The following is a 14,553-nucleotide window of genomic DNA, read 5'->3' on the forward strand; positions in this document are numbered from 1 at the left end:
CCTGCCAACCTGAAGATTTGGAAATTCGTAAAACTATCGCGGCGGAAGTGCACGGCAGCACTTTCTTTCTTTTTTTTTTTAAGGGATTTACCTTTTGCAACAAGCTTACTCACATTTTCACAACCATAAGTGAAATCTGTGCCTTGGAGAGTAAAGAGCGAAAACTCCACTGGGGCACAATTTATTTTTGCAATAATTTTGCTGTTGCTGACTTAGCCTGCTTCAGAAACTTCTTCGTGTAGCTTTGCTCAAGGCAAGTACCACTCTGGTGCCCCTTGACCATGAGCAGACTTTCGAGTGTTTTCTCACACACAGATGAGTGAAACTCGTACAGTTTTGTCCACAGTGCTGAATATTCTCTCCCATTTAGCATCGCTGTGGGGAATGGAGAGAATACCTAGCATAACCATTGAAATTCCGTGGAACCTGAGCGATCCATCGACACTTTGAACGCTTCCTAATTGTGACCACGGCACGTCACATCTTGGCTCATTTAATATGTCGACTGGAAGCTGATATGCTTGCAAGTTGGCAAACTCAACTTAAAGTGCGTCGATTGCTTCTTCTTTTGATTCGCCACTCTGCTGGGGTAGGATAGCAGGGAACACCCTAATAAAGTGATGTACGCTGCTGAATGAAGCAGTTTCCAGAGCTTGTACTTGAGCAACTTCAGCCATCTTGAGATTGACATCTTCTAGTGAGAATTTGTGGCAATGTAATCGCATGCTGCCATTACGTACAGATGCACAGCAGAGAAGAACTGCTCTCTCTCAATGCAGCTCAGTGTCTCAACCACAGAGTAGGTTGTGCTGCCAATGACTATGTTTTCATCACCTTTCTGATTCTCTGCAGCTCCATAGTCAACTTCCAGCAATGAATGACATGCTTTGACAACGCTTGGGCACACAAATCTAGTCAGGAGATCCTCAAAAAGGCGGTTCAAGAGGCCCCTCAGTACATGAATATGAGGAGCCTGTGCTTGAAGATGGCAGTTTGCCTTCTCAAAAAGCGGTATAACATTTTGGAGAAAAAGACAGCATGCCTTGTTTAGCTCCGATGACAAAAAATAAAACAGGCGTTCCTCACGGGTCATGTGGCTGGCTTCCCCAGAATCCTTGGTATGAAGTTTCAGTTTTTTTGCTTGAGGTCTAGAATAAGCTCCTTGTCTCTTTAGTGAGAGTTCATCACCGTCGGTGCTTTTTTTCCCCGAGGCCTGCAGCAGTCTTGTGAAGATGTGTAGCAGACTTCTGGATCAATGCAGGGGTCTTGGGGGTTTGTGAGGAAGTCTTTGGAATTTGGTATGACTCCAAAAACAAGGGCTGCTTGTTGCACTGCTTTGTTTCAGATAAAAAAAAAAAAAGCCGAGTAGAGCTTTCCACTGGTCGAGCAGCCTCTTCAAACACTTTCTCAACAAAAGCCAATGTGTCGGCGAATGCTCCAACATCTTTCTGACCTCGGCGTCATGCATATTTTTGGAACTCTTTAGGTCAATCTTCCAGTTTCAAGCTTTTCTCTAGGTGTAAAAAAAAAAAAAAAGTCTACCAAAACCTCATCAACCTTTACAGGAAGACATGAAGCTCCTTTTTGAGCGGCCAAGCTGATGACATGGCATGGGCAACCAACCCCTATCAAACCTGGTTGAGCTTCTCTCAATACAGTAGAAACACTGTTTTTCTTGCCGATCATGACATTGGCATTGTCCCAACACATAGCCAACAGGTTTCTAACAGGCAAATTCCGAGACTTCATCTCATTCAGAACCAGATCTGCAATCTTGTGACCCGTCGCTTCCCCTTAGGTTGTCCTGAGGCAAAGATGGCAGCTTTCGACTGTACTCGTTTCTTTAACGAAATATGTTGCAACAATAGGGTAAAGCTGCATATCCCTATTGTTACTGTCATTCACAGCAATCGAAAATACTTGCTGTTTTAGGGCATCCAGCAAAGGAGTCTCCGCATTGGCGGCCCATTCCCAAATAATTGACGTAGTCATTGTTCATCCACAGGCATAACATTTCGCTTCTTCGCACTTGGGGAACATCATCCGGAAAAGCAGTCTGGTATGATTGCTGACACTCAGCGGGATGTTGTGTTCGACTAAAAACGCCGTAAAGAGGCATTCTGCACGAATCACACCAAGGTCGTTGTCGCTGTGTGCAAAACTTGCTATGGCTGGCTGTCCTCGGCTCGCAAGTATCCCTGATGCTTTTTCGAATTGATGTGGACCTTGATGTCAGACTTGCCGCCATGCGAGATGTTCACATCCCAGGCACACGTGGTTCAGAATCCGAACCTCTCCCCTTTCTTCGACGGCACCAAGCACGGAAATTCTGCCGTGTACGATTTCAAAAACACTTGGAAGTACTGTCGGGGCTTCGAGCCCACCACTGCATTGCGAAGCCGCTACAGGCCAGAGTCACACTGCGTCCGACGCGGCAGCTAGTCACACAAGAGGCGAGGCCAACACTGCAGTGACTGAAGCTGACTGAAGTCCGAACCCATGCCCCCGCGCGAACAAAGGCAACAGCATGGAAACAGGTTTGTGGAGGTACTAGAGCCGCATCAGCACTATTGAGCTTTGGATATGGATTCGTGCACCCCCTAGTAGACGACAGAAGTCACAACAACCTTGCAGCTGCCAATGATAATACCACACATACACATTGCCCTCTCGGGGTGGCACAAGGCACGAGGTTGTAGTTTTACTAAATTTTCATTTTTTTTCGCAAATAAAATGTTTTCCGTAAAACTTCAAGCAAGATTCGTAAAATCGTAAGACTGCTCGAAGTTAGTACATTTTAAGGAAAATTCGGAAGAGTTGGCAGGTATGCACATAGTAACAGTATGAAGCACGCTGATTCAAACATCTTTCTTGATGTCAGCTATTCGCCAATAGCAGCCGTGCATCAGAATCTACTATATTATTACGAAATAAAGCATCCAGAGAAGAGTGAGGAGCAGGCTTCTGTCGAGAAGAACATTTGAGAGAATGGTGACTTCACACTCCCCTTGCGAGCTCCACGCGTCGCCCATGACTGCAAAGCTCGGTCGAGATGTTCACAGCAGCATATGCTATTGGCGGACTATGTTTTTCCATTATACATGAAGCGCGGTTCAGGACCCCTTTAAAATCTTACCGATTGCTCGGCTTATCCATGTTTCACAAACGTGCCGATGGAGCACTGCAAGCCTTCATTTGCTTATTTTTTTATATTTTTCTTATCTCCATTACAATGCATGTCGCTAGACGCCGTTGTACAAAAAATGCTTTTTCTTTTGTTGTTCTTAGAAATGTCCCCTCACATCTAAATACAAGCAGTGCAGAATCGCATGAACTTGCCATGACCCTCCAGATTTCAGAAACATTACAGGTGGCAAGTCACGTCGAACATGACAATGAAACTGCGCGGCCAGTGCCTGCTCTTTACCGAAAGCATTGGCTACATGCGAAGTGGTGATCAAGTCCCATGATGTGCATTCCTTTAGTCTGTTGTGCACACAGGCACTACGATAACCCACCTGCCATAAAGTTGGATAGCCCTTCAGTATTACGGAAAAAAACTGTAAAGCAAAAAAAGCCCTTCATTCTACTTAACAAAAACTCTACTGATAAAAAAGATATTTTCCAGACCTTCATATACTATAACTGAGCTGTAATCAGTGCTGGTACACTTATTTAGGGTTCCCTTTAAGAAAGAGTAGACCAGCCATACCGTATATCTTGATTTCAATGTTTTTAAGGTACTGATAGCTTGCTGCATTCTTGTTATGCAATGCAAGTGGACTCTCGAGCATGTGCAGCACCGTACTTTCTTCATGAAAAATTGTAGGCATTAAACTTTTTGAAAAATTTTCTGAAATTCAATATTGGATTTGATATTCGATTTGGATATTCGATTCAAAATCTACAATTCGGTATTCGTACACCCCTATATAACATATAACAATGAGCAGCCACTGCACCGTGAACTTTGGTGTGTTTTCCATGGTAAAATAAACCGCTTACTATAATGCTTCCAAGCTGCGTTATCAGTTATAGCAATTAAATCTGACTACTCTGTGTGTGTGTGTGTGTGGTGAAAGGATAAAAGAACGGAAAATCATTTTAAAATAAAATCCAAATAAAAGAAAATGAGAATTGGCACACTCAACCTGCATGCTGCAAACTTTCGCCACACCCACCTGTGTGCCGACACCCCGCATGGCACACCTTTGTGCCAGTCGCACCGTCGTGCACCTCTCTCCCACCTCCCTTCCATGTCGGCGCTGTCGGCGCAGCCGACCCCGTGTTTTGGAGGGGTGGAAGGGAAGGAAAGAGGGGTGCGAGGCCAGCGATGCTGTGAATTCGTGCCATGCAGTGTGCGCATGTAGGTGCGGCAGCTTGCAAATTTTTTTTTCTTAGGATTCTGCGTTCCTTTTTCTTTCGGCGCAGACAGCCAGTAGCAGGATATACCGTATTTACGCAAATCTAATGTGCACTTTTTTCCCGATAAACCGGGTCTGAAAATTGCGTGCGCGTTAGAATTGAGTACAACCCTAAATCTGCGTTACCATATTGCCATCGGCATTTCAAAATGGCCACCTCGTACGCACTTCGAGCCTAGCTGCCATACCTTCCTCCATGTGCTACAGTATGTATGCTTAGGCAATGCTTCCTTTGGCTTAGGTTAGTGCACCGTCCGCCTTCCGGTTTTCTGTGTTTGCTCTATCAGCATGGAAATGCTGACTGCAAAGACATGCCGAGTTCATCACGATTCCGCAATTAAAAGGAAAGTGATTACGTGTGCATAGATGGACGGAATGCGGGCCTCATCCTGGGCGTTCGGAGTTCCCGAAACTTGCGTGCTGGACTGGCACAAACAAGAGAGGCGTTCTACACCAGCGGCTGCTACGTACAGCGCGGCCGTATGTAGCGATCTTGAAAGCGATCTGTGACGAAGACGAGAGTCTACACATCTAGGCACACCGCGCTGTGTTCTCGTCGCTTACTTCGCGTTGAAGCGAGAGGCCGCACAAAGGTCTATTCCCTCACTCCTGCTACCGCACTTCCTCACTCCAGCGTTTTGATAAAGAGTTTCCGCGGTCATTGAATGAGACGTGTTCATGTTTGCTTGTGCGCTGGTTAATTTAGGTTAACATGCTGGTTAATTTAGCTAGTAAGCAAATGTTTAAAAGTTTATATGGCCGATAAAACTACTACACTTACTTTTCATATAGCTGTCTACTAATTTGCTACCGTAATCAATGCTTCGCCTTTTGGGCAAAACTGCGACTTTTTTTATTAATCTGTTTTTTCCAAATGAGAGAAAGTTGTATTTCTGTATGAAAGAATGAGGCACGCAGTATTGTAAAGGACTTCTCATTTTTTTTTTAGGTCACGGCAAACAGGTGCACATTACAATTGAGGGTGCATTAGAATAGAGTAAATATGGCAAGTGTTATAGTCAATAATACGACACGGCTTATTTTATCAAAAACAAGACGCAGAAGTTTATGGTGCTGTGGCTACTCATTGTTACATTCGAGTACACTGTTAAAATTTGTAATGCTATAAATGGGTTGGACTGTACTTCTTTCAGTGTAATTAAGGTTTAAAGTTTCAATGCTTTCCCATATGCTTTTTTTCTTGCAACCCAGTTATAACAATTATTGGTTACAACTATGGAATTTTCTTGTCAGTTGAATATTGTTATAAGTGGCTTCGACTGTATACTCTGAACAAATCCTCTTCAGTTCTCAAGAACAAAGACAGAAGAAAACAACACAGCACTGTGTTGTGTTTCCTTCTTTGTGTCCTTGTTACTGCACAATGCAAAAGAAATTATGTACACTATTGTCATATTGGCCAAACGTATACTCTTGATCAACCATGTTTAAGTTTACATGCTGTTTTATTACGCACACGCACACAAACACACACACACACACACACACACACACACACACACAAAAAGCAACACTGAGAGGGTTAAAACTGTGGCTTGGGTGCAAATCCTAACCATTTGTAGATGACCTGTGCAAAACTTAAAAAGTGTGTGTAAAGCTGCCAGATGACGAACAATGAGCATGTCATACACATTTTGGAAGCAGGCCTTAAAGAGCCACTTAGGTAATAGAAAAGTTGAGCTGTAATAGTAAATTATCTTTCTACAATACAAAAAAACTAATCCACTCTTAGTGTGAGAGAAAGCGTGGTAAGAAAAGATGCACAAACGAAATATGGCTGGTGAAGGTGCCTTGAAGTTCCCGCACCAACTCGCTGAGACATAGCATAAAATTCTGAGCAAATGGGTCAGATAATTGGGATAGGGTCAAAGATAATTGAAGAATGTTTGGGCGAGGGCCTTAGATCGGTCGCGGACCAATATTCAAGATGGCAGCGAAAATGTAACACCTACTCCTCCCCAAAGAAAAACAGCACAGTACTTTTCAAAAGCTTTATTTAGCATGCATTTAGTGTCTTTATACTGCGTCATCACTTTCAAATCCCTCAAATAAATCCACTGAGTTCCGCTAAAAAATTAGGTCCAAGCACTCGGCCCAAAGGGGCCCACGATCTTCTGGCTGTACCGCACGAACAGCAGTGCACAATTCTCCCGGTTCGCCGATGCCACTCCACAACCTTAATGTTCATTTTTTTTTTTCATTGTACATGAATGCATGCGACCTTGCTGTTACATCAAATTGAAGTCTAGGGTTTTACATGCCAAAACACCAATTTGATTATGAGACGTGCCGTAATAAGGGACTCCGCATTAAGTCTGACCACCTGGGATTCTTTAACATGCACCCAATGCACAGTACATGAGCATTTTTGCATTTCACACCCATCGAAATGCAGCTGCGGCGGCTGGGATTTGATCCAGTGCCCTCAGGCATAGTAGCGCAACGCCTTATCTACTGCGCCACCACGGTGGGTTTGCCGTTACATCGCATACACATTGCATTGTTCCTGGCTTGTTTTTGTTTATTGTTGTTTCTTTACTGCTCTGTACATTTGTTCTAACATTGTCGCAAGGATTAAAGCCCTCCTTTATGTCATGCCTCCAAGCCTTTAAGGTGAAAATAAATAAAATAAGTGAAATACACGCCAATAACACCAAAGTACCTCACACCAAACCCATATGAGAAAACCAACACCTCTCACAGATGATGTATTTAATTAAAATGGCAACTGACAAAAGCTCTGCAAGAAGATACCTGGATTTGGCAGTGTCACTACCAGGCCTTGGCAGAAGTGCCAGATAAACAATTAATTTCTCATTTTTAATAAATTAGACAGTTTTCTGTAATCTCATAAAAAAACTACATTTGAAAAAAAAAGCATGAAGTGGTGAACAGGGTGAAGAAATAAAGGTGGCACTTGCTCGGCAATTGGCGCCAGCAATTGGCACCAATTTCAAGTCACTGGAAAAATGGATGGGGGCACTTGCTTGGCATTTTACAGTTATGAATTTTGACACCCTCTACTTGAACCTAGTTAATGTTTTCATTGGTAAAGATATATTACACTGTGTTCGAGGAAGCCAAAGGCAACCTAGCAACTTTCAAGAAGTGCTACTGCACCATAACAGCTCAAATATTAAGAATTACTTCGAAATTCATGTTGTCACACTGATTTACCAGAGCTGGGGTTTCGGCCCGAAATTCAGCAAATGGAAGTTTGGCCTACAGTTTCTCTTCTTGTAATCAACCTCTTGCGCATTAACGAAAATATAATTTTAAAAGAATACTTTACTAGTCTAAACGGATTTAGTACTCCTATTTGGTCCTTGAGACCGCACAAACAAGAATGGGTATGCCTGTTTTTCACGCTATGGGATAAAATTAAATTCTGGGGTTTTACATGACAAAACCAGTTCTGATTATGAGGCGTGCCATAGTGGGAAACTCCAGATTACTAATTTCGACCACTTGGGGTTCTTGAGCATGTACCCATGAAGAGTACATAGCCATTTTTGCATTTCGCCCCCATCGAAGTGTGGCCACCATGGCCGGGATTTGATCCCGTAACCTCATGCTTAGCAGTGCAACGCCAAAGTCATTACACCACCTGGTCAGGTAGGGCTTACACTATGGGACATCTTTAGGACCACACGACGCAACCAAGCCTTCACATTCAGTCTTACTACTGAGCAAAAGCAACACCACTGCTGTAATGCACTTGCTTCCACTTGGCATCTGAACAAACAGCGCTGAAGCATATCACTATAAAAGGCAGATGAAGATCTACATGGGCATTATAACATAGCTCTCTCCATCTGCGCTAAAGTGAGGAAAAATTTTAAGATTCTCAAGGCTGTCACCAGGCATCCAGGCATCACCACATGCAAAAAGACTGCTGCTCTTGTGTCGCACACTCCAGTGAGGAGAATGAAAATGGCAACACCTTCTTCTTCCTCCCTCATGCCTTTGCTATTTTCCTCCTCGCCCAGGAAAAAGGTCTAAACATTTACTTATAAACAATTGTGTCGTAACACCAGTTTTGGAAGCGTATTTACTTCATTATTTCAGTAAAACAATTATACAGAAAGAAAGCACGAACCAAAGAAATTCCTATAACTGGAAGGCTAGAAAAACATACCTTTGGTGCACCGTATCCTCATAACTGCTTCAAAACCGATCTTGCGTGTGATGTAATATCTCAGCTCAGCCTCAAACTTTTCCACCTGACTCCGGTTCTGAGTGCTGTGCAGGCCTGGATAATAGCTGATGCAGCCTGCAGAGTACTTGGAGATGCAGGCTGCAACGAAAAGAAATGCAAGGTGAGACAAGGTATTACAGAAGAGAATTAGAAGTACCCCAGATTTTCACTACACTGTTAAATCGAGCTCGACTGCTTTGGGTCAATAAAGACAAATAAAGACATATTTATTCGAGAATAGCAGTTCATAACAACCCCTTAACTGTTGCTATCAGAGGAAGCCGGATTGAAGGTGAGATTACAGAGCATGTGAGGCTGAATGAAACTGGAAACTGCACTGCCAGGCATGTTTCCATAAGAAATTTGAGAATGGAGTCCAGCAAGTGAAGTTCCAAAATCCCTCTTTGGCCAGGAACCAAAGTGCTGGGTACTTTGGTTCCTTGTCAAAACTGTCCAAAAGGAGAGTCACTCATAACAGCAACAAAGTAAATCTCTTCCAAAATACCTTTGTTGCTAACCTTAGCAGGGCTTCAATAAAAATTTATAACCCACTTAATTAACTGCCTAATTACCTAATCTTGTCACATTATTTCCATGATCTGCATTAGGTAGTTGTTTGAAATATGCTGTTCTAAATTCAGTTAAACCTCGATATAACGAAGTCAACAAAATTGGCAATTTGCTCTGTTATATCGAAATTTCGTTCTATTGAAATTCGACCATTTATGCAAATAAGTACAGTCTCCGATAGATTTTTCTTACATGAAAAGGTACCACAGAATTTTCCAAATTATCGGGCAATCGAAAAAAGCAACTTTGAATGACAAAACAACTCATTTTGAAATTTGGGAGTCGCCAATGGATGCTATGGTTTCATGCCACGTCGACGATATCGTCACATCGGTGGTACGAATTAAGCGAAGCCAACCACGCTTTCGCGTGTACTCCACCCCAGCGGCTGATAGCGTTGCCCGCACTGGGACGATGCTATCAGGAAAAGCGCTGGCAACGGGGAATGAACGCTTCGTCTGCCTCTCGCTCGAACGGGCCCCTGAAACTCCAGATTACGCAACCTCCAATCCCAAACGCGCAGGAAAAGAGCTCACATGGTGCCCCACCCTCTTAGCACACCCACTCTTTGCACATGCGGCAGAGTGGCTGTGTATGCGCTCAGTCATGCACAGCCACAGTCGAGCACAGGCCAGAAATCGAGACACACGCCAACTTACCCCCACTCCGCCCGCCCCCCCGCTGCCCCCTCGCATGCGCTTGATCACGTTACCGCGAGTTCACTCCCCTCCCCCTCTTTCCCTTTGTTCCTGCGAGAAGGCATCACTCACGAAGCCACCATCTTGCTCGTCTCACACTCACACACTTTCACTTGCACCTAAAGCACAAAGTGCGCAGGGAACCATACAACCTTATTGCACTTGGACTTTATCCGGAACATAACGTGGCTCCACTTCGAGGTCGCTCTTGTCGAGAGTGTGTTTGCAAGCAGCCGCTTGTAACTCAATCATTTGACCATCTGTGTCCGCGTAAGTTTCCATTTATTGTCTTGGCATTTCTTTGCAGCGGCAGCGAAATTTCATTATATTGAAATCGCATACAAACACACTTCGTTATATTGAGGTACTAAATACATGGTGTTCTATGGACAAGAGGTTATGAAAAGTTAAATAATTTGTTATATAGAGAAGTTCGTTATACAGTCGAACGCACTTATAGCAATATTCAAGTGCCATGAAAATTCCATTGTTATAACCGATAGCTGTTATAATCGGGTTGCATGAAAAAATCAAAATAGGGGGATGGTAAAGCTGATATGAGAAAACTATATAGGTAGGGAGGCCAGTGCCCCTCCCCACCACCTTCCTCCACCCTGCTGCTGATTGTGTTCACTCGTTTAACTGCTTCCTGGGCACTCCGATCACATGTAACAAGCCGCGGCTGTCAGCGTTAAAGAATGGCGCTGCTATAACAGCTGCAAAGAGGTGTCACGGGTGGCAAGCGATCTGCGAGCACCGCCGAGGCATCTTTGGTGGCCCTTGAGAAATCCAGAAGAAACGCTCAAGAGAGATCGCCACAAGCATCTCACCACGTACTTATCACTGGCTTGCATGAGAAAAGCCTATGTCCGTCAGCCACGCATGCTTTACACAAAGCTTGCCGACATCCTTCTCCAAGGCATCCAGGCACTCCATGTAGTGCAGCGGAAGGTTCCTCGAGAAAACGAAGCCCCGGAGGGGACTGAATCATGCTGGGCCTCCTGTGAGGACAACGTTGAGGTAGCATGCCCTACCGCATCATCGCTGCCGTTGTCGCCGTCGCTATCCAATGCAAGTGTGTTCGCGACGATCGTCTCATCGGTTAGAAGCACTTAGTTTCCAAATCTATAGCCGTGTGCTTTATTTTCACCGGCAATGGTGTGCATTGCTGATGATCAGCAGGCGAATCAGCCATGTTCCGTTTCGGTGGCGAGTCGAGCGAAGTTGAGAAACCACGTGGCCAGGAACGACTTTGACAAAACCAACAAAAATGAACATGAGCGATTAAGCTGTTCGCAGAACTGCACTGAATGAGGAGCCAGTGAGCAACATGCGAGCAATCTGCTTGAGGCACAGTTGGCGCAGTCCATTTGTGTTTCAGAGGGTGGGGCGGCGTAGAGCTAATGGGTGCAGCCCATTCATATTCGGAGGGGTCGAAGGGAAACGGGAGAGCCACGCGGAGATGAAAAAATGAGCGCGTGGTGGCTGTTGGAACAGCGGCTCGAATTTCTCGTTTTCTTTTTTCTTTTCAAGAATTTCGCATTTCACTACCTTTTGGCTCAGACACCCAGCAGCCAGACTTCATCGTTATAACCGATAATGCAGCGTCGGGGCATTGTAGTAAGCGGGTTATTTCACCATGGAAAACATACAAAAGTCGACGCTGCAGTAGCTTCTCATTGTTATATTCAATATTGTATTGTTAAAACCGGTATCGTTATAAGTGGGTTCAGCTGTATTGAAGTTTGTTATATCAAGGTTTAACTGCATTCCATTTTAAATATGTGCTTCCTGCATACCCACAGGAATTAGGTACCTTTAAATCACATACAATTCCAGGGTTACATATATGTGTGTGTACGTGCATGTGTGTTGGCAGAAGACACATTTGATTTATGCACAATCTGGTCAGCCTTGGCTCCTTATTTCCCTTTTATGAAGTAACACCAATGATGCGAGCTTCTAGATGGATGGATGGATGGAATAACTGTAATGAAAGGTCCTGCGAGCTACAGGGCACAAGGCCCTATAGAGCGGGCTATTCCCACGTTGGGACCGGGAGTTGCAACTCCCTGGCCGCATCGTGGGCTCGCTGGACAGCCCAGAGCTGCTCCGCCAGGTCCGTGCCGCGAGGGTCGGAGCCTTGATTCTTGTTTGCGTGGGTCCAACCACACGGCCACAGCAAGCGACATACGTCTAGTGTGCTATGGCAATTTTTGCAATATGATGTTGTGTATAGGTCAGGCATGTAGTGCGAGCTTCTAGAGTATATCTCACTCAATCTGGCTCAAACAAGTGATGTGAAAATCCAGCCTCCTTATTGGCTAGTTTCTTAGTAGCCAACAGAAACATTCACTTCAAGAACCCTACATTGATCCCTACACCATGAAATGCGTAACACATTCAATGAATATTTTGATTTGTGTTGGTTTATCAATTCTCAACCTTGTTTATGAGTGCTGGGCTGGTATAGCATAAAACTATTCCAATCTGGTTTTATTGCAAATCAGCCATTAGGCTACTGTGATAGGTCAATAAGGGTCGGGCTCTGCCCATACGGGAGGGCGCCACACCTATACAGGCGGAGCCATTTTGACACATCAGGGAGGGTTGCCGATTTGGAATAAAAACAGACTGGAATAATTTTACGTTATACCACCCCTGTCCTCCTCACCAACTATGGCACGCACTCGTTTTGATGCCCTTCAATGCCCCGAAAGTTGCTGAAGAAGATATAGTGGATACTCTATTTACCCAATTCCAATGCGCACGTTTCTTCCTAGAAAATAGCTAAAAATATTGCCAGTAGGTCATAATTAACCACGTAATTCTCAATGTATAAATTATGCTACACTGAGTTTGATGCCTTGAAATGCTGATTGATGCGTTGGAAATTTCATGCAAAGCCTGCAGTGGCTTTATTCATATTCTAGAGTAAAGTTTCAGTGGTGGATCGGTTTAGCAAAGCAATTACTAATAACTTCAGTTTTAGGGTATACATGAAAAAATAATTTATTTGTTTCTTTCCTACAAATGTACTCTCTATTGCGAGACATGTCAACAATTTGTTCCAATTTTCCTTAACGTCAAACTGTGTTTAGGCATTACAGAGTTAAATATACAATCGAACCCATGTTCGCCGTGTTGGCGACAGCTGACTGTCATTACCACTGTCATCACAAAATTGCGAAAAAGCACTTTGCACAAGTTGGCGAGATTGACACAGTGCTTTCAATGTTGCTGTGCCATGTTGATGCATTGTTCCCATGGTTACAACAACTTCCTCATGGCTGTGATAATTGGGTGATAATGAAAATGGCTGTCAAACATAATGTCATAGGGTTTTTTTTTCCCCCACAGTACTCGTAACATTGCGCAAGTGTAAATTGTATATTTTGAACCAAGGATTATAGCCCCGCACACTGACGTCACATCCGTTGCAAGGAGTGCACAGAATCCCTGCCTTGTATGATGCTATAGGCACCACCCAACAAGCCTTCTCGGGAGCATTGCAAGGCCCTTTAACTTTACGAGACTGCATAGTTTTTATACTTGCTCACTGTTTCGAAGTTCATACTATAACAATGCATGATATGGCACACTTCCATCACACCCTGTGCATGATTAAAGTGGAAAATTTGAATACAGCAAAACCTTGTTAATTCAGACTCATCCTGTGGTCCTGCTGCAGGAGTATTCATTATCTAATTAAATGAAACTCTCATTAATTCGGACGTATTTGGCACACAATGGTTAATTCGGACAACTCTCGGAGCTCTGGAAACACTGCTGCATTTGCAGAGGTAATGGCTAAAGTACAGAAATGGCATTAGTGCATCGCTAGTCTACATAGCCATAGTCATCAGTGGAAATCGCACGTGAATGATGCTAGGAGGCTTCGTGCCTATTTGTGCCTTTAAAGCCTTCATTCTTGAGTTTACCACCGTGCACAGCACCATGTTGGCCGCGTGCCTTCATGACTGTGTATTGCCATACATGGTCACGTCGACAGCAGCTGTGGTTTTGTCTACGGCGGTTGTGGCAAACAGAAGTTTCGCTCTGACTCGGTGCATGCGTTGCTCACATGCCTTCATGATTGCATAGTTGCTATTCATGACCACGTTGATAGCGGCCCCGGTTTCCTCCATAGTGGTGGCGGCAAACAGTGGTTTAGTTTTGACTCGGTACATGCGTCGGTCGCGTGCCTTCAGAACTGTCTAGTCGCCATCCATGATCGCATCGATAGCAAGTGTAGTTTCGTCCGCAATTGAAGCAAATGGTAGTTTCGTTTTGACTCAGTGTGTGCGTCAGCCGCACACTTTCAGCACCCCAAGGTCGCATCCACAGCGGCCACGGCTTCGTCCGCAGTAGTTTTGTTTTGAGAAGATTTCGAGGATGAAAAGCACCGGCTACATCGGGATGGATATCGACCAGCTCACTGGCGACAAAATTATCAAGATGTGCGCACGGTAGTGAAAAGCCTGTCTCAGATGAAGACACATGCCGCAGCTGTGCTGTGAAGGAATTCGCGAGGCCTTTGCTGCTGCAAGCGCTAATCAGCAACGAGATAACAAGTGCAGCTTCCGTATTGCTTTTATGCAAAATAGAAACATGATTGGCCCATTCATTCAGCAAATAAAAG

General features: G+C 44.2%; 1 protein-coding gene across 2 annotated transcripts in view; it reads right to left on the reverse strand.

Moving 5' to 3' along the window:
* Positions 1-14,553, reverse strand: part of Sec24AB (Protein transport protein Sec24AB) — a 152,044-nt gene that overhangs the window by 42,163 nt on the left and 95,328 nt on the right. For both annotated transcript variants that reach the window (XM_075690742.1, XM_075690734.1), the window contains one exon: positions 8,584-8,742. In XM_075690742.1, coding sequence (XP_075546857.1) covers positions 8,584-8,742 — 159 coding nt within the window. The remainder of the gene's footprint in view (positions 1-8,583; positions 8,743-14,553) is intronic.

The sequence above is a fragment of the Dermacentor variabilis genome, chromosome 1, assembly GCF_050947875.1.
Source record: "Dermacentor variabilis isolate Ectoservices chromosome 1, ASM5094787v1, whole genome shotgun sequence".
NCBI lineage: Eukaryota > Metazoa > Arthropoda > Arachnida > Ixodida > Ixodidae > Dermacentor > Dermacentor variabilis.